The 20990-nt window shown below is 36.4% G+C and overlaps 1 protein-coding gene across 1 annotated transcript in view; it reads left to right on the forward strand.

Moving 5' to 3' along the window:
• Positions 1-20990, forward strand: part of GMDS (GDP-mannose 4,6-dehydratase) — a 797768-nt gene that overhangs the window by 611944 nt on the left and 164834 nt on the right. Inside the window, exon 8 of the mRNA XM_066268525.1 lies at positions 1883-2001. Coding sequence (XP_066124622.1) covers positions 1883-2001 — 119 coding nt within the window. The remainder of the gene's footprint in view (positions 1-1882; positions 2002-20990) is intronic.

Consider the following 20990-nt stretch of genomic DNA (forward strand, 5'->3'; position numbering starts at 1 on the left):
AACTCCAAAAACTCTGTTGGTTTTTTGGTCCCCAACAGGGACATATTTCTCTGAAATACCATAGGGCACACCTGGAAATCTTCTAGGGCGCACCAGTGCGTCCTGGCACACACTTTGAGAACCACTGAGTTAGAGCATCATATGGAAGTGTGGAGGTTGCTAGTTTGATCCCTGATTATGGCACATATAAGAGCAGATTGATATTCTTGTCTTTCCCTCTTTGCTTTCCTCTCTCTCTCTCTCTCTCTAAAATCAATACAATAATTGTTAAAAAAAAAATACTATGAGGTAATAGGCCAAAATTTAAATATTCACAGGTGACTTCAAGTAAAAGAAAAATATTTACGTATTTTTTATTTTTAGAAGGCTGCCACAAATTCAAAAGAATACAGATGAATTAAATATTTTTGCTTTTATCTTTTTAAGAGAAAATAAGCTACCTTGCTGAATTCAGCAAACTACTTTTTAGCCTTTCCAGCCTTTCCATTGGCAGCTGGGAGATAACAAATGAACTAGTTTTTGTTAAATTTAGAACAAGAGTTCAATTTACATAATATTGGGAACTGTGTAACAATGACCTGCCTATTATTTTTACCTATTTTATTTTTAAAAGTGGGTAGGACTGATAAAAGGAAAAACATTAACTTGTTTCTTGCTTGGATTTTTTTAAAGAGACATCTTGCTGTCAGATACCAATGATAGTTACTTTTTAAAAAACCTGTGTCTTCTATCTGTGCAAACAGAACCCTTAAAATTAATGTGCAGTTCCAAGCTATAGAAACTATAGACCTGTGTGCTGATGTAACTGAGTGAAACCAGGCTGTCAGATTTGCCACAGTTTGTGTCTTAGACATGCAGCTGTGCTGCTGCCCTCCAGACTTCTTGTTCCTGTTGAAAAGTGCACCTGTGGGGGGCTCCCACTGAGCAGCTGACCTTGAAGTGCTTCCTGGTGAAATCCTGAGCTAGAGCAGACCTTTCTGTTGCCTCTCAAAGAACTAGTACTGTTCACACATGATTGTTTTTCTGGTCATGATTCTTGATTATTTTGCTTTTGGATGTCACCACATTGGTAAATTTTTTATTTTATTGGTAAGAAATCTTGTTCTATTTTTTAGACAAACATCTGTCTTTAAAAGACTTTCCCCTCCCTTCCATCTGTGATATGAAGGTGAATTAGGCAATGCTTTTTAAACTCTTCAATATTTTGTTCCTCTAAATTGCAGTCAAAGGACCTGCTGTATGTGAATCACCTGGGATATTAAAGCTAAAGATGCCTGAACATATTCTCTACTGTGAGTGTGGCCCAGGCATCTATACTGAGATGTCCTATGTGACTCTGATGCACATTAAAATTTGAGAACCACTATGTTAGTAGTAAGAATATTGTATTAAATTCATGGTTATTCTCTAACTGTACATGTTACAGTATTTAAACATGGAGGCTATTAGACTGAGAAGGCTTTAATGCCTTAGTAGCCTCACATGAGCAAACCAAAACCTAAGCCAGACTCACTGCCCCTGAATTCAAGAAAATGAAACTTAAAAACAACCAATCACAAATAGCTAATCTGGCCTCCCCAAATAAGGCAACTGCATAAGCTAGAGCCAATCAAATAATGAAATAATGGCTTGGCTTTGCTTCACTTCAGTGTCTATTCTATGAAAATCTAGCTCTTGTTGGTGGAGCACTCCTAACCATCTTTGGTTTACTACTGCTCTATTCAAATTAAGATAGGATTACATAAACTCTTTAAAAAAATTAGTGTGCCTCAGTTTACCTTTTAACAATGTCCATACCCAATTATGTGCACTTGATAACCTTGTAGTTCCCAAGTAGCAGCACATTGCAACTTTTAACTCAGATTTGCCTGTCTCTCACTAGGCTATGTGGCTGATGTTGCAGAATGACAAGCCAGAGGATTTTGTCATAGCTACTGGAGAAGTCCATAGTGTTCGGGAATTTGTAGAGAAGTCATTTTTGCATGTTGGGAAAACCATCATGTAAGTATTATTGAGAACTGCTTTCTGGTCATTCATCAGATGTTTGCTGGCAGGTTTGTATACGTGTTTGTTCTTCTGCCTTGGTTTTGTCTTTTTTCTCTTTACTCTCTTGTGAAGCAATGTAGGGAGTTTCAATATAGACCCCAGACTTTGTTCTTCACTGCTTCCATCGCCAGTTATATTTTATGGGGCATGCTTGCCACCATCAAAACAGTCTTTTTAAAATTTATTTTTATCTTTTATATTTTTTTATATTTTTACTTTTTGAAAGGTTTTCAATTCTTTGTTTTTTTTAAGTTTTGTATTATGGTTTACATATGATGTACTATGATATTACTGTAGATAATTGTACTCTTACTAGTCAATATTACTGGTGAGGGGTATACAGCATAATCAAAGGTCAAAATAATCTGGAGATGTTTTCTCAGAACATATGTACCCTGACTTATCAATGTCACTGCAAATATACAATCTATCTTTTAATACTTTCATTCTATACTTTAAAAGTTTGAAACCATTAAAATTTTTTCTGAAAAGTTTCAAATACATTACAAACAGTCTTCCTTTTTAAGAACCTTTGAGAGTAGATTGCAAGCCTGATGCCCCATCACCCAGGACTTTTGTGTGTGTTTCCTATAAACTGACATTTTCTCACAGAAACACAATACAAACATTAAAATTGGGAAATTTACTGCGATAAAGTGCTACTGTCTAATCAGATCCAACTTGAGTTTTGCCAATTGAATGAGTGCTACACTGTATACAAAAATTATCTAGTTTATACTCACATACTACATTCACTTGTTGCATTAGAAATTTTTGAAGGCATATTTTTACCTGAATATTTGAAAGATTTGTGGGAAATCCCTCATTATACATGGAAGATTTGAAGATTATTATTTGGCAATTATTTTCACTGTGATAACAAAATTTTTTATTTTAAATATTTTTATTTTATTTTTTAATTACACTTGAAATTCAGTATTATATTAGTTTCTGTTATACAGTATAATGATTAGAAATTTATATACTTTATGCAGTTATTACCCCAATAAGTGTAGGACACGTCTGTCACAATATATAGTTATTATAGTATTGCTGACTAAATTCTTTTTTATTTATTTATTAATTTTTTTTTAAAGTGAAAGAAAGGGAGGTAGAGAAACAGACTCCTGCATGTGCCCTGACTGGGATCCACCCGGTAATCCCTGTCCGGGCAGATGCTTGAATCACCCAAGCAACTCACTACAGGAGGATAAGAGGGAGAGAAAGGGGAGAGGGAGGCAGAGAGAAGCAGATGGTTGCTTCTCATATGCACCCTGATCCAGGATTGAACCCAGGACATCCTCATCATGCCAGGCTAAAGCTCTATCCACTGAGCAAACCGGCCAGGGTAACTAAATTCCTATGCTGTACTTTGCATCCCCATTAATGTGTTTATGTGACAATTTTTACTTCTTATCCCTTCATGTTTTTCACCTATCCCTCCAACCTTCTCCTATCTGGCAAGCATCACTTTGTTCTCTGTATTATGGGTTTGTTTTATTCATTTATTTTGTCTTTTAGATTTGACATTATAAGTTAAATTATATGGTATTTGTCTTTCTCTGACTTATTTCACTTGGCATAATGCCCTCTAGGTTCATCCATGTTATCACAAATGGTAAGATTTCATTTTTTATGGCTGACTAATACTCCATTATATGTATGTACCACTTCTTTATCCAGTTGTTGTCAATGGGCACTTAAGTTGTTTCCATATCTTGGCTATTGTAAATAACACTGCAGAGAACATAGGAATACATATCTCTTTTCGAATTAGTGTTTTAGATATCATTGTATAAATACTCAGAAATGGAATTGTTGGGTCATATGTTCTATTTTTCATTTTTTTAATCTTATTTTTATTAATTGTAATGCACTGACATTGATAAGTCAGGGTACATATCTTCTGAGAAAACATCTCCAGATTATTTTGACCTTTGATTATGCTGTATACCCCTCACTCAAAAGTCAAATCGTCCTCCGTTACCTTCTATCTGGTTTTCTTTGTGCCCCTACCCTCCCCCCACTCCCTCCCTCTCCTTTCTCGCCCCCTCCCCACCCCTCCACCCCACACCCTGTTACCATCACATTCTTGTCCATATCTCTGAGTCTCATTTTTATGTCCCATCTATGCATAGGTTCATATAGTTATTAATTTTTTTCTGATTTACCTATTTCACTCCGTATAATGTTATCAAGGTCCATCCATGTTATTGTAAATGATCCGATGTCATCATTTCTTATGGCTGAGTAGTATTCCATAGTATATATGTATCAAAGCTTTTTAATCCACTCGTCCTCTGACGGACACTTGGGCTGTTTCCAGATCTTCGCTATTGTGAACAATGCTGCTATAAATATGGGGGTGCATTTCTCCTTCTGGAACCATTCTATGGTGTCCTTGCGGTATATTCCTAAAAGTGGGATGACTGGGTCAAAAGGCAGTTTGATTTTCAATTTTTAAAGGAATCTCCATACTGTTTTCCACTTGGCTGCACCAGTCTGCATTCCCACCAGCAATGCAGGAGGGTTCCCTTTTCTCCACATCCTCGCCAGCACTTATTCTGTGTTGTTTTGTTGATGAGCGCCATTCTGACCTGTGTGAGGTGATATCTCATTGTGGTTTTAATTTGCATTTCTCTAATGATTAATGATGTTGAGCATTTTTTCATATGCCTATTGGCCATCTGTATGTCCTCTTTGGAGAAGTGTCTATTCATTTCTTTTGCCCATTTTTTGATTGGATTGTTTGTCCTCCTGGTGTTGAGATTTACAACTTCTTTATAAATTTTGTTTATTAACCCCTTATCAGACATACTGTCAAATATGTTCTCCCATTGTGTAGTTTGTCTTTTTATTCTGTTCTTATTGTCTTTAGCTGTGCAAAAGCTTTTTAGTTTGATATAGTCCCATTTGTTTATCCTGTCTTTTATTTCCCTTGCCCGTGGAGATAAATCAGCAAATATATCGCTGCGAGAGATGTCGGAGAGCTTACTGCCTATGTTTTCTTCTAAGATGCTTATGGTTTCATGCCTTACATTTAAGTCTTTTATCCATTTTGAGTTTATTTTTGTGAATGGTATAAGTTGGTGGTCTAGTTTCATTTTTTTGCAGGTTGCTGTCTAATGTTCCTTACACCATTTGTTGAAGAGGCTATCTTTACTCCACTGTATTTCCTTACCTCCTTTGTCAAATATCAGTTGTCCATAGAGCTGTGGGTTTATTTCTGGGTTCTCTGTTCTGTTCCATTGATCTATGTGCCTGTTCTTATGCCAGTACCAGGCTGATTTGAGTACAATGGCCTTGTAGTATAGCTTGATATCTGGAAGTGTGATACCTCCCACTTTATTCTTCTTTTTTAAGATTGCTGAGGCTATTCATGTTCTCTTTTGGTTCCATATAAATTTTTGGAATACGTGATCTATATCTTTAAAGTATGTCATTGGTATTTTAATTGGTATTGCATTGAATTTATAAATTACTTTGGGTAATGCAGACATTTTAATGATGTTTATTCTTCCTAACTATGAGCATGGTATATGCTTCCATTTGTTTGTATCTTCCTTGATTTCTTTTTTCAATGTTTTATAATTTTCTGAGTAAAAGTCTTTAGTCTCCTTGGTTAAATGTACTCCTAGGTACTTTATTTTTTTGGTTGTAATAGTGAAGGGGATTGTTTCCTTAATTTCTCTTTCTGACTGTTCATTGTTGGTGTATAAAAATGCCTCTGATATCTGAGTATTAATTTTATATCCTGCCACCTTGCTGAATTCATTTATCAGGTCCAGTAGTTTTTTGACTGAGACTTTAGGATTTTCTATATACAATATCATATCATCTGCAAATAATGATAGCTTTACTTCTTCTTTTCCAACTTGAATGCCTTTTATTTCTTCTTGCCTGATTGCTGTGGCTAGGACTTCCAGGACTATATTGAAAAAGAGTGGAGAAAGGGGGCACCCCTGCCTTGTTCCTGATCTTAAGGGGATTGCTTTTCATTTTTGCCCATTGAGTATGATGTTGGCTGTGGGTTTGTCATAGATGGCTTTTATCATGTTGAGAGGTATGTTCCCTATATTCCCACTTTGCTGAGAGTTTTGATCATGAATGGGTGCTGGATTTTATCCTATGCTTTTTTTGCATCTATTGAAATTATCATCTGGTGTTTCTCCTTCCTTTCATTTATGTCATGAATAATATTGATAGATTGGCGAATATTGTACCAGCCTTGCCTCCCTAGAATAAATCCCACTTGATCATGGTGTATGATTTTTTCCACATATTGTTGGATCTGGTTTGCTAATATTTTGTTGAGGATTTTAGCATCTAAATTCATCAGGGATATTGGCCTATAATTTTCTTTCTTTGTGTTGTCTTTGCCTGGTTTTGGAATCAGAATTATGTTCGCCTCATAAAAGGAGTTTGGAAGTCTTCCTTCCTCTGGAATTTTTTGAAATAGCTTCAGAATGATAGGAGTTAGTTCTTCTTTGAATAGTTGGTAGAATTTACTTGTGAAGCCATCTGGCCCAGGGCTTTTCTTTGTTTGGAGTTTTTTGATAACTGTTTTGACCTCATTTGGTGTAAGTGGTCTGTTTAGGTTTTCTGATTCTTCTAGACTGATTTTTGGAAGATAGTATGTTTCAAGGAATTTGTCCATTTCATCTAGGTTGTCTAGTTTTTTGGCATACAGTTCTTAATAGTATTTTCTTACAATCCTTTGTATTTCTGTTGTGTCAGTTGTTATTTCTCCCCTCTCATTTCTAATTTTATTTATTTGAGTCCTCTCTTTTTCTTGGTGAGTCTAGTTAAAGGTTCGTCGATCTTGTTTACCTTTTCAAAAAATCAGCTCCTAGTTTCATTGATCTTCTGTATTGTTTCTTTAGTCTCTATGTCATTTACTTCTGCTCTGATCTTTATTATTTCCTTCCTTCTACTACATTTAAGCTTTACTTGCTGTTCTTTTTCTAATTCTTTTAGTTTTTTATTTGAGCTTTTTCTAGCTTCTTAAAGTGTGCCTGTAGTGCTATGAACTTCCCTCTCAGTACTGCTTTTGCTGTGTCCCATAAATTTTGAGTTGATGTATGCTCGTTATCATTCGTTTCTAGGAATATTTTTATTCCTTCTTTGATCTCATTCTTGATCCATTCGTTATTTAACAACCTGCTATTTAGTTTCCATGTGTTTGAGAATTTTTGAGCTTTTCTGTTGTGGTTGATTTCTAATTTCATGCCATTGTGATCAGAGAAAGTGTTTGATATGATTTCAATCTACTTAAATTTATTGAGACCACTTTTGTGCCCTAACATGTGGTCTATCCTAGAGAATGTACCATGAGCACTTGAAAAGAATGTATATTCTGCTGCTTTAGGGTGAAAGGTTCTGTAGATATCTATTAAATCGAGTTGATCTAGTGTGTCCTTTAAGTCTGCTGTTTTTTGTTAATTTTCTTTCTTGAAGATCTATCTAGTGATGTTAGTGGGGTATTAAAATCTCCTACTATTATACTGTTGCTGTTGATCTCGCTCTTTATATCCATCAAAGTCTGCTTTATATATTTAGGTGCTCCTATATTAGGTGCATAGATATTTATAATAGTTATATCTTCTTGTTGGATTGCTCCCTTTATCATTATGTAGTGATCTTTTTTTTGTATTTTTCTGAAGCTGGAAACGAGGAGAGACAGTCAGACAGACTCCCGCATGCGCCCGACCGGGATCCACCTGGCACGCCCACCAGGGGCGACGCTCTGCCCAACAGGGGGCGATGCTCTGCCTCTCCGGGGCATCGCTCTGCCGCAACCAGAGCCACTCCAGCACCTGGGGCAGAGGCCAAGGAGCCATCCTCAGCGCCCAGGCCATCCCTGCTCCAATGGAGCCTCGGCTGCGGGAGGGGAAGAGAGAGACAGAGAGGAAGGAGGGGGGGGTGGAGAAGCAAATAGGCGCCTCTCCTATGTGCCGGGAATCGAACCTGGGTCCCCCACACGCCAGGCCGATGCTCTACTGCTGAGCCAACTGGCCAGGGCCTGTAGTGGCCTTCTTTATCTCTTACTATATTCTTTGTTTTAAAGTCCATTTTGTCTGATATAAGTATTGCTACCCCAGCTTTTTTTTCATTTCCATTTGCATGAAATGTTTTTTTCCATCCTTTTACCTTCAACCTATGTGCATCTTTTTTTTTAAGGTATGTCTCTTGTAGACAGCATATGTATGCATCCTGTTTTTTTATCCATGCAGCTACCCTATGTCTTTTGATTGGATCATTTAATCCATTTACATTTAAGGTTGTTATTGATATGTAGTTGTTTATTGCCATTTTATTCTTTAAAGCTGTATTCCTCTTTTACTTATTCTTTTCCCAGTTTGATCTGTTTACATCATGCCCCTTAACATTTCCTGCAGCATTGGTTTGGTTGTAATGAATTCCTTGAGTTTTTTTTTTTTTGTCTGGGAAACTTTTTATTTCTCCTTCAATTTTAAATGATAGCCTTGCTGGATAAAGTAGTCTTGGTTGTAGGTTCTTGTTCTGCATTACTTTGAATATTTCTTACCATTCCCTTCTGGCCTCAAGTGTTTCTGTTGAGAAGTCTGATGTCATCCTTATGGGGGCTCCTTTGTAGGTGATTGCCTTTTTTTCTCTTACAGCTTTTAATATTTTCTCTTTATCACTTAGCTTTGGTATTTTAATTATGATGTGTCTTGGTGTAGGTTTCTTTGGGTTTCTTTTTAGTAGAGTTCTCTGTGCTTCTTGAATTTGTGAGAGTTTCTCCTGCATTAATTTAGGGAAGTTTTCAGCTATGATATGATTGAATAAAGCCCTATCCCTTGTTCTTTCTCTTCTTTAGGAACCCCTATTATGCGGATATTATTTCTCTTTATGTTGTCAGAGAGCTCTCTAAGAGTTTCCTCAGACTTTTTGAGTCTCTTTTGTTTTTTCTTCTCTGCTTTCATGCCTTCATTCCAGTTGTCCTCCAACTCGCTGATTCGATCCTCAGTTCCATCCATCCTGTTTTTAATTCCTTCCATTGTGGTTTTCATTTCTGATATTGTATTTGTCATCTCCGACTGATTCTTTTTTAATATTTCAATATCCTTTTTTATACTTGCTATTTCTTTATTTAGGTGTTTGTGATGACCATCCATTGTTGTTCTAAGATCCCTAAGCATCCTTACAATCATTATTTTAAACTCCGCATCTGACGTTTGATTATTTTCATATCACTCAGTTCATCTCCTGAAGGTCTCTCTTGTGGTTTCATTTGGAATGCACTTCTTTGTCTTCTCATTGTGCCTGGGTATCTGGGTGTTTTCTTTGTAGAGCTGGTTGAGTCTAGGCTTGGTGTTGTCTGCCTCTAGTTTTTGCTTGTTTGTTTCTAAGTCTTCTTGGGTTGTCATCAGCTATTATTTGTAATCCACTTTAGGATTCAGGCCACTTTGAAATCTTGATTTGTTTGTTTTCTTAACAGGTGATTGTCTTGTTTGCTGATCTCAGGAGGGGGCTTATTTGAACTGGTATCCAGGAATGCAGTGGGTGTGACCTGAGGCTGTGAAGTCCTCTTCTGCCAGATAATCTCTCTGGGGGCGGGTTGCTTTCTCAGCTTCAGTAGGAGGAAGTGTATCTCAGATCTCCATGGAGACCTGATTTACTACCTCTCCTCCCCACTTCTTGTTTTCAGCTGTGTCTTGTTGTGCTGATTGGAGCTGGAGAGATGTCTGTATCTCTGTGACCTGGAAGTGCTTTTGTATTTTGCTTTGTGGAAGGATCAGCCACTCCCCCAGTTATGGCCGCCTCCAGCACTGAATGAGTCAGCTTTTTATGTCATCACCTATTCCTCTCCCCCTCACCATCTGTCTCTCTCTTTCTCCTTTCTTTTTGGAAGACAAGAGGGCCCTTTCAACACACCTCACTCCCTGGTCACCAGGCAAGTGGCTGTGAGCAGTATTTATGGCTCTTTTCCTTGGAGTGAGAGCCCAGCCTCACCTCGCCCCCCCCATTGTTGTAAGCAGTGGAGATTCAGGCGCTCTCTACCAGGTTTGTTGTGGCTTCTTCTTTGCTCTTTGATTTTTAAAAGCTGTTCTTGTAGTCCAGATTTGGTTTTTCATGCTGATTCTTCATAAATTAGTTTATAATCCAGTTCAGTGGTGTGAGCTGGAAGTCTGTTCATCTGCCTACTCCGCTGCCATCTTCAGGTCTCTATTTTTCATTTTTTGAGTAACCTCTATGCTGTTTTCCATAAAGGCTGCACCAATTTACAATCCCACCAACAGTGCATTAACATTCTTTTCCCCACATCCTCAACAACACTTGCTGCTTGTTGATTTACTGATGACAGCCATTCTGACAGCTGTGAGGTGGTATCTCATTGTGGGTTTTTTGTTTTGTTTTGTTTTTTTTTGTTTTTTTATAGGGACAGAGAGAGAGTCAGTGAGAGGGACAGATAGGGACAGACAGACAGAAACGGAGAGAGATGAGAAGCATTAATCATCAGTTTTTCGTTTTGACACCTTAGTTGTTCATTGATTGCTTTTTCATATGTGCCTTGACCGCGGGCCTTCAGCAGACCAAGTAACCAGCGACCTTGGGTCCAAGCTGGTGAGCTTTTTTCTCAAACCAGATGAACCTGCGCTCAATCTGGCAAGCTCAGGGTCTCTAACCTGCGTCCTTCCACATCCCAGTCCAATGCTTTATCTAATGCGCCACCACCTGGTCAGGCTCATTGTGGTTTTAATATGCATTTCGTTGATGATTAGTGACATTGAGCATTTTTTAATATTTCTGTATGGCCATCTGTATTGTCTATCATGTATGTCCTCTTTGAAAAAGTATCTATTTAGATCCTCTGCCCATTTTTAATCAAATTGTTTGGGGGGGGAGTGTTTGGTATTAAGTTGTATAAATTTTTAATATATTTCGGATATTAACCGTTTATCAGATGTATTGTTGGAAAATATCATTTTCCTTTCAGGGGATTATTTTTTTTGTTTTGTAGATGATTTCGTTCCATGTGCAAAATCTTCTTAATTTAATGTAGTAACATTTTTTTTCTTTTTGGTTTTTGTTTGTTTGTTTGTTTGGTTTGGTTTTTTCTGCTTCCCTTGCCCAGAGAGAGATATAAAATATATATATATTTCTAAGAATAATATCAAAGAGTTTATTTCTCGCCTGACCAGATGGTGGAGCAGTGGATAGAGCATCAGACTGGGACTCAGACAGGTTTGAATCCCCGAAGTCACCGACTTGAATGTGGGCTCATTCAACTTGAGTGCGGGCTCATCCAACTTGAGTGCAGGCTCATCTGGTTTGAGCACAGGCTTAGCAGCTTGAGCATGGGATCACATGATCCCATGGTCGCTGACTTGAGCCCAAAAATTGCTGGCTGGAAGCCCAAGGTCACTGGCTTGAGCCAAAGGTTGGTGGCTTGAGCAAGGGGTCACTCACTCTGCTGGAGCCCCACAGTCAAGGCACAAAGAAGAAAACAATCAGTGAATAACTAAGTTGCTGCAATGAAGAATTGATGCTTCTCATCTCTCTTCCTTCCTGCCTATCTGTCTCTCTCTCTCTCTCTCATTTCTTTCTCTGTCCCTGTCTCTCTCACTAAAAGAAAAAAAAGAGTTTATTATATTTTCTTCTAGAAGATTTATGGTTTCAGGTTTTCTGTTTAAGTCTTTAATCCATTGTGAGTTTATTCTTGTATATGGTGTAAGAAAGTGGTCCAGTTTTATTTTATTACATGTTTCTGTAAACATGTAATAATGTCTTTTTCAGTCTGTTGTGTCTTTCAATCTGAAATAAGTCTCTTCATATCTATGCAGCATATGTATGACTCTTGTTTTCTTATTTATTCAACCACCTTAAGTCTTGATTGGAGCATTTAATTTACATATTTAAATTAATTATTAATAAGTTATGCCATTGTTGCCATTTTATTATTTATATTATTTATCTTCTTAAAGAAGTTTCTTTAACATTTCTTGTAATACTGGTTGGTATACTTCAAAAGAGTTAAGTTTCTAGTGCATATATAAATCAATTGTATGACAACAATAGCACAATGTATGAAGACAGGTGGAAGCATTTCATCATTCACAGGGTGGGGCAAAAGTGGGTTTACAGTTGTTCATAGGGAAAATAATACAATAATAAATAATACAAAAATAAGCTCTTTTTTGCATACGTAGAACTGTAAACCTGCTTTTGTCCCACCATGTATTGTTTGTAAGCTTCTTACACTAGATATGAATTTGTATAAAATTATTTGAAGATAGACTACATAGTAAGTGTATACTTTAATCTCTGGAGAAACTGCTAAAACAAAATACATATAGTAAGCAGTAAGCCAATAGTGGAGTTAAAATTAAATTCTAAAAATATACTCAGTCTAAAAGAAAATAGGAAAAGAGGGAATGGGAGCAAATAGAAGATGGGACAAATTGAAAACAAATAGTAACTATTAATAACTATATCCACTATAAATGTTCACTCTAATTAAAAGGGAGATATTATAGGACTTGATTTAAAAAAAAAGGCAATATGCTACCTACAAAAGCCACACTTTAAATTTAAACACATAGGTAGGTTAAAAGTAAAGTAGAAAAAGAAAACACATAAACACTAACTGAAGAAAGCTAGAGTGGCTATATTTATGTGAGACAAATTAGACTTCATTGAATTAGAAGGAATAGTTATTTCATAATTTTAAAGGGATCAATTCATCATGAAGACATATTTTAAATGCATATAATCCAGTTATAGTTATTTTAAAATATGACACAGCTGGGGGAAAATAGACAACTACACTTTATATTTGGATACTACAATATTTTTCTCTACATCACAGACAGAACAGTCGGGAAGAAAAACTATGAGGAAATAGAAATCCTGAAGACTTGCTCTTTATTTTTTTGGTATCCCTCTGATGTGAATGTTGTTATGCTTGATTGCTTGATACTGTCCCAGAGGTCCCTTAAATTTTCTTCATTTTTTATTCTTTTGTTTGTTTTGCTATACTGATTGTTTTCTGTTACTTTGTCTTCCAAATTGATGATTCAATCTTCTGCTTTAACTAATCTGCTGTTGATATTATCTAATGTATTATTCATTGCAGTTATTGTATTCTTTATTTCTCACTGGTTCTGCATTATGGTTTCTTTTTGTTGAAGTTCTTACAAAATCATCTATTTTTTTCTTATATTCATTGAGCATTCTTAGAGCCATTGTTTCCCCGCATTGATTTGAGAGAGTGAGAGAGACAAGCATCAACTCATTGTTCCACTTAGTTGTGTACTCACTGGTTGTTTGTCATATGTGCCCTGACTGGTGATCGAACCTGTGACCTCAGTGTGTCAGGGTGATGCTCTAACCACTGAGAAACCTGGCCAGGGACTATAATGAGTGTTTTGAAATCTGTATCTTATAGATTGCTTGCCTCCATTTTGTTTAGTTCTTTTTCTAGAGTTTTGTCCTGTTCTTTCTTTTGGGGTATCTTTTTCTCTTCATTTTGGCTGCATCCTTGTGGGGGGGGGGAGGCTGTTTTTTGTTTGTTTGTTTGAATGTATTAGGTAGATCTGCTATGTCTTCTAGTTTTTTCAGAGTGGCCTTACTTAGTAGATCTTCTTTAGGGCCCAATGGCAGAATCTCCCTGGTCACCTGAGCCAGGTGCTCCAAGGGTGTCCCTTGTGTAGGTTGTTGTGCCTTCTTGTTTTCTTTGAGTCTTGATTGCTGTTGGCATGTCAGTGAGTGGGATTGACTAACCAGCCATGAGGATATATGCTCTGACTACAGCAGACAAGCTATTGTGCAGAGGCTAACACCAAGGAGCAGCATTCACTTTTGCAAGGCTCTCATGCCTGCCAAGTTTATCCTTTGGTTGTGTTGTTTGTGGCACTAATTCGATGGTGCTCTGGTGTGATCTGAACACAGCAACTGGGTTTGTTGGTTCTGGGGCCTCTTGGGATCTGCTCCAGTGCAAGTGATGGTCAGTTCTTGTCTTTGCCTGACTTAGGACCACCTGGTGAAAGCTACAAATTCATCTACCATTTGTACCTACTTGTGCTGGGTTTGGAGCTACTAGCTAGAGTCTATGCTTCAAACCAAACCTAGCTACCATTAGTGCCAGGCATAGGTCTGCCTAACAAATTTATATGGCACATCATGGCCAGCTGTCACTTTTTTTTTTTTTTTTGTATTTTTCTGAAGCTGGAAGCACGGAGAGACAGTCAGACAGACTCCCACATGCGCCCGACCAGGATCCACCTGGCATGCCCACCAGGGGGCGATGCTCTGCCCACCAGGGGGCGATGCTCTGCCCCTCCGGGGCGTTGCTCTATTGCAACCAGAGCCACTCTAGCGCCTGGGGCAGAGGCCAAGGAGCCATCCCCAGCGCCCAGGCCATCTTTTACTCCAATGGAGCCTCGGCTGCGGGAGGGGAAGAGAGAGACAGAGAGGAAGGAGAGGGGGTGGGGTGGAGAAGCAGATGGGCGCTTCTCCTGTGTGCCCTGGTCGGGAATCGAACCCGGGACTTCTGCACGGCTGTCATTTTTTTAAGGGCTGTGGACCTTTGAGAGTTTTTAGAAAGTCTTCAGGACAAGCTGAGGCCAGCCCCAGACCCGAAAGAGTTGGGTGTTGTGGGGTCTTAGGGAATCACCAGGGTGGGGAGACTAGTGGGAACCAGTTTAATGGAGACACAGATTTGGCACTTGTCTGTGCCTTCAGGCTCCCCCAGTGGGAGGTCTCCACAAAGGAACAATGTTATCTGTCCCAGAGAGAGCTGCCCCTTCAACCCTTGCCTTGAAGCCAAACAATTCAATTTTTTGCCCTGTGTTCCTGGTGCTTTTTGAGCTACTGTCCTTTTGCTGGAGCTTAGGGTGAGTGTTTTTGAACAAGTAAGTTGTGCTCAGGTTGTTAATGAGGAAGCCTGGAAATACAGCAGTTCTGGGTCTCACCCAAACGAATCTCTACTGATTTTCATAACCAGACGTTATAGAGACTCCTGTTCCCCACACTGGGGCTCTGGGTTAGGGAGCCTACTGTGGCTCTGGTACCCCTTACTTCCCAGGGGGAAGCTCCACAACTGCGACATCTTTTTCCACTTCTTAGCTACCACCTGTGAGTGTGGGATCATTCCTTTTAATGTTCCTACTCCTCTTACCAGTCTCAACATGGAATCTTTATTTCCTAGTCATGGGAGTTTTATTCTGCTGGTCTTCAGGTAGTTCTCAAGGGTAGTTGTTCTGTAATTTAGTCATAATTTTGATGTAGTTGGGTGAGGAGACAAGCCCAACTCTGCCATTGACCAGAAGTCCTTATTTTACTCAATTTTTAATTATGAGAACATTAATAATGTTGTGCAACCATCACCACCATCCATCTCTAGAACCTTTTAATATTCCCCAACTGAAATTCTGTACCTATTAAGCAATAATTCTTCCTTTCATCCTCCTTCCCACCCCTGGCAACCACCATTCTACTTTCTGTCTCAGTGAATTTGCCTATTCTAAGTACCTCATATAAGTAGAATTACACAGTATTTGTCTTTTGTGTTTGGTTTATTTCACAGAGACTAATTTCCTCAAGGTTCATCTATGTTGTAGCATTTTCAACATTTTACTCCTTTTCAAGCTAAACATTTCATTGAATGTGTATACTACATTTTGTTTATCCATTCATCTGTTGTTGAACACTCAGTTTGCTTCCACTCTTGGCTATTGTGAGTATTCCTGCTATGTATATGCATATAAAAATATTTGAATCTCTGTTTTCAGTTCTTTGGGGTATATACTTAAGAGTGGAATTCCTGAGTCATGTGGTAATTCTATGTTTAACTTGTTGAGGAGCTGCCAAACTCTTTTTCAACATTCCTTTATAAATTATAAGAAAGAACTTCCACTTCTAGCTGTGATTAAAAACTTTCTATCTTCAAAAACTAGGAAACTAGAGAAAATATATCAAACAATTGTTTTAGACATCAGGAAACAAGTAGTGTAGGACTATGTGATTCTTGGTAGAAAAGAAACAAATGAAATGAGCCTTGCAGTAAATCTTTTCTTCTTACTGGGAGCACAGGCTTAACCATGAAGTATGGAAGAAAAAGTCCAAGCAGAGAACAACTGTGTTGCTAAGTTGAGTAGGAAGAGATCAGAATTCAAAGAGTCTGAGGCACTTGGATGTTGTGAGGCAGACTTCTAGAAAGGTGGTATCTACAAAGAAAAAAAGCTCCAGAAATCTGCACAAGTACCCCATTGAGTCTTTATTGAATAATAAGATGTAAGTGTGTAAGAAGGAATTCTGTAAGCTTGGACAAAAACTATATGGGAGCAGGGGAATGTTTCTTAGAGCTTTCTCACTTCTAGGATGCATTTGAGCTTTAACCAGCCACAATGGAGAGACCTTGTTTATCTCTAAGGTGCAACACAGATTCTAAAAGGGCTAGGTCAACCACCTAGAGTAAAGATTACCCTAGACTCAGGTTAATAAAGTCTAAATACAAACTTCAAAAGAATGAAACTGGACACAAATAACTTAGCCTCCTATCCTAACAAAGGCTAATGTTCTTCAAAAGGTGAGAGTAAAATCTAGACTCAACAAGATAAAATTTTTAATATTTAGCATTCAATCAAAAGTTAGTAGACGTGTAGAAGCAAAAAATTGTGATCTATAATTGGGAGAAAAAAGCAATCACTAAAAACCTAATGAGGAATAATAAAGATGATAGTATGAGCACACAAGGATGTTAAAATAGCTATTATAACTGTATTTAAGTATTTTAAGAAATATGTGGATATAGTGAGGAGAGGGGGAAAATATGTATTTTAAAAGTGCTGAAAGGACCTAGAGATGAAATATTGTGTCTAAAATAAAGAATTCACTATCGGCACTGAGAGCAGATTAGATACTGCAGAAGAAAAAAACTAGTGAACAAACTTAATATATACAATAATAGAAATAATCCAAGGTGAAGCACATGAAGAAAGAACCTGGAAAAAGAAAACAGAGTCTCAGTGACCAGCTGGAAATATCAAACATCGAACATTTCTATAATTGGAGTTCCAGGCTAGAAAGAGCAGAGGGGCAAAGACAACAGAATTAAATAATGGCCAGATTTGTCCCAAATTTGTTGAAAACAATAAAACCACAGATCCTCAAGAAGTTTGTTAGGCCCCAATATGATAAACACACACATACACAAATCTCACCAGACTACATCATAATCAAAGTACTAAAAATAAAAGCTAAAGAGAAAATTATGAAAGCCCCCAGAAAAAAAGAGAATTATCTACAGAGGAACAATTATAAGAATGTTTTGTTATCAAAAACTATATGGCAGAAGACAGTGAAGCAACATATTTGAACTGCTGAAAGAAACCTGTAATTCTAGACGTAGGGCATCTATTTCAAAAATAGGAGTGAATTAAAGACTTTTTTCAGACAAAAGCTAAGATGGTTCATTGCCGGCAAACATTTAGACAAAGGAAAATGATACTAGTTAGAAGCTTGTTACTATATGGAGTAACAAAGAGCAAGAGAAATACTAAATATGTGGGAAAATATAAAAGTTTTCTCTCTCAATTTTTAAACTTCTTTGGTACCTGACTAAAGTAAAAATAAGAGCAATATACTGTTAAGTTTCTAGTGCATATATAAATCAATTGTATGTGAACAGTAGCACAAGATATGAAGACAGGTAGAAGCATTTCATCATTCACAGGGTGGGGCAAAAGTGGGTTTACGGTTCATAGGGAAAATAATACAATAATTAATAAATAATACAAAAATAAGCTCTTTTTTGCATACGCAGAACTGTAAACCTGCTTTTGTCCCACCATGTATTGTTTGTAAGCTTCTTACACTAGATATGAATTTGTATAAAATTATTTGAAGATAGACTACATAGTAAGTGTATACTTTAATCTCTGGAGAAACTGCTAAAACAAAATACATATAGTAAGCAGTAAGCCAATAGTGGAGTTAAAATTAAATTCTAAAAATATACTCAGTCTAAAAGAAAATAGGAAAAGAGGGAATGGGAGCAAATAGAAGATGGGACAAATTGAAAACAAATAGTAACTATTAATAACTATATCCACTATAAATGTTCACTCTAATTAAAAGGGAGATATTATAGGACTTGATTTAAAAAAAAAGGCAATATGCTACCTACAAAAGCCACACTTTAAATTTAAACACATAGGTAGGTTAAAAGTAAAAAGTAGAAAAAGAAAACACATAAACACTAACTGAAGAAAGCTAGAGTGGCTATATTTATGTGAGACAAATTAGACTTCATTGAATTAGAAGGAATAGTTATTTCATAATTTTAAAGGGATCAATTCATCATGAAGACATATTTTAAATGCATATAATCCAGTTATAGTTATTTTAAAATATGACACAGCTGGGGGAAAATAGACAACTACACTTTATATTTGGATACTATAGTACTTTTCTCTACATCACAGACAGAACAGTCAGAAACAAAACTATGAGAAAATAGAAGTCTTGAAGAACTTAATAAAACTATTTGACCTAATTGATATTTATAGAGCATCCCATCCATCTAACCAAAAACAACAGAATGCACATTCAGGTACACTTAAAATATTCCCCAAGATAGACTATTCTGTGCTATAAAGAAATCTGTATAAATTTTGAAGAATTAAAATTACAAGAATATGTCTTCTGAATGAAATGAAATTTAACTAGAAATCAATAAAAATATTAAAAGTCTCTAAATGTTTTATAACCAGACAGACACTTCCAAATAACCCATAGGTCAAAGAAAAAATTACAAGGGAAGTTAAAATATATTTTGAACTAAATGAAAATAAAAACAGAATACCAGAATTCGTGGAATATAGCTAAAGCAGTACTTAAAGAGAAATTTGTGGCTTTGAATACTACTTTAAAAAGAAAAGACAGATACCAAACCAGTTATCCAAGCTTCCATCTTAAGAGACTGTAAAAAGAACAGCAAATTAAATACAAAGCAAACTGAAAGAAGGAAATAATAAAAATAGACATTGATGAAATAGAAAACACAAAAACAGTGAAGAAAGTCACTGTGACCAAAACCTGGATATACCTTTATCCAAACTGATCAGTAAAAAAAAAAAAAAAAAAAATGGGATGACACAAATTGTATCTAAATAAAAGAGGGAACATTACTACATATCCTCCAGGCATTAATAGAATAATTAGGAAATATTATGAACAACTTTTTGTCAATGACTTTGTCAATTTAGAGGGAATTAACAAATTGTATGAAAGACACAAATTCCTAAAACTGACTAAAAATATAGAAATCTTAGTACTTCTTTATCTGTTAAATAAACTGTATTTCAGCATTTAAGGGAAAAAATAATATTCTTCCTCTACAGACTTAGAAGAGAGAATACATACTAACTCATTTAATGAGGCCAGCATAACCCTGATACTAAGAACAAAGACATTACAAGAAAAGAAATGAACATAGAAAAAAAAAATCACTAACAAAATCTTAGAAAATTGAATCTAGCAACATATAAACACTTGATATACCATGACCAACAAGGATTTATCCTAGGAATGTGAGGTTGGTTTAATATTTAAAAACAAATATAATTCACCATATTAAGAAAACAAAAGAAATAAACTTTATGACTTTTTTCAATAGGTGCAGAAAAGCATCTGATAAAATTCAACAGCTATTTGTAATTTAAAAAAAAAATAACTCTAAACAGGTAGCATCTGATGGAAATTTTCTCAAGCTGATAAATTCTCTTTGAGAAAAGTATACAGTTCACAGCATAATTTATGATGATATTCCAGGAAAGAATAATTTGTACTCACAAAAAGGCAAGTAAGTCATTGAATGGGCATGATTGCGGCTGAATGTGGAGTGAGTGACCAGGAAAAGGACGGGATCTTTTAGGGTGCTAGGAGTGCTTCATATATCCTCATTGTGGTGGTTGTTATATGAGTGAATGCATTTTTCAGTACTCATCAACCTATACATTTGCTACATATTCTGTTTATAAATTATACCTCAATTTAGTTGACTCTTAAATAAAAGTAACAGAAAACAAGGAACTTAAGCAGGCATCATCAAGGAATCTTCGAGTGAATTTGATCAACTCTTCCACAACTATTAAAAATAATGCTAAAGAGGAATTTGAATAACATGAAATATGATTATGACAATACTAAGTGACAAAAAAACAACACCAGGATATAATTTCTAAATTCCCTGAAAATATGCCCACAAAAGATTAGAAGAAAGCACACCAAAAATTCAATAATGGCAAATTCTCCATGGAGGTATTATGGGTGACTTAATCTTCTACTATATGTATTTCTTTATAACCAAAATTTCTACAATAAACTTACATGTTTTTATAGTAAGAAGTCACCTTACGCATTTTTTTTCAATTAGAGGTAGTCTTGTAAATGAATTCCCAAATAAGACTTTCTTTTGAAAAGTGTATGCAACTTGGCCATTCTCCCATCTTGGAGATTATGTTTTCCTTACAGCCACCAAGTCATCTTCTGTCCTGTATTTCCATGGGCTAAGGGCCTATTTTTTGACCCAGTACAGTCTTTCACAAAATAGGATACTGTTCTAGGGGATGTCTACAAAAACATTCTATGTCTAGCTCATTTATAAAATATTGAATATTACAACCCCTCTTGGAGAATCACCAGATTTAAAGAAACTGATTTAAATCAATGGTTTAAAGAAAAAAAACACTTTTTTTTTTGTTTAACCCCACATTTTCCAAGCTTAATTTAAGTTTTTATATTAAAACCCCATGTAGACAGCAGAGTTCTAGGGACCACCCACTAGGAAATGTTCTTATTTTTCAAAACAAAGTAATTGATGCCTACCTAGTATGTCTGCCTCTCTCCCGAAGGTGATACTTGTCATTAGAAGTTTCTACCTCAGTAGAGAAGGCCCAGTAAAGCAGTTGAGTCAG

Source organism: Saccopteryx bilineata, chromosome 3 (genome assembly GCF_036850765.1).
Source record: "Saccopteryx bilineata isolate mSacBil1 chromosome 3, mSacBil1_pri_phased_curated, whole genome shotgun sequence".
NCBI classification, from domain to species: Eukaryota; Metazoa; Chordata; class Mammalia; order Chiroptera; family Emballonuridae; genus Saccopteryx; species Saccopteryx bilineata.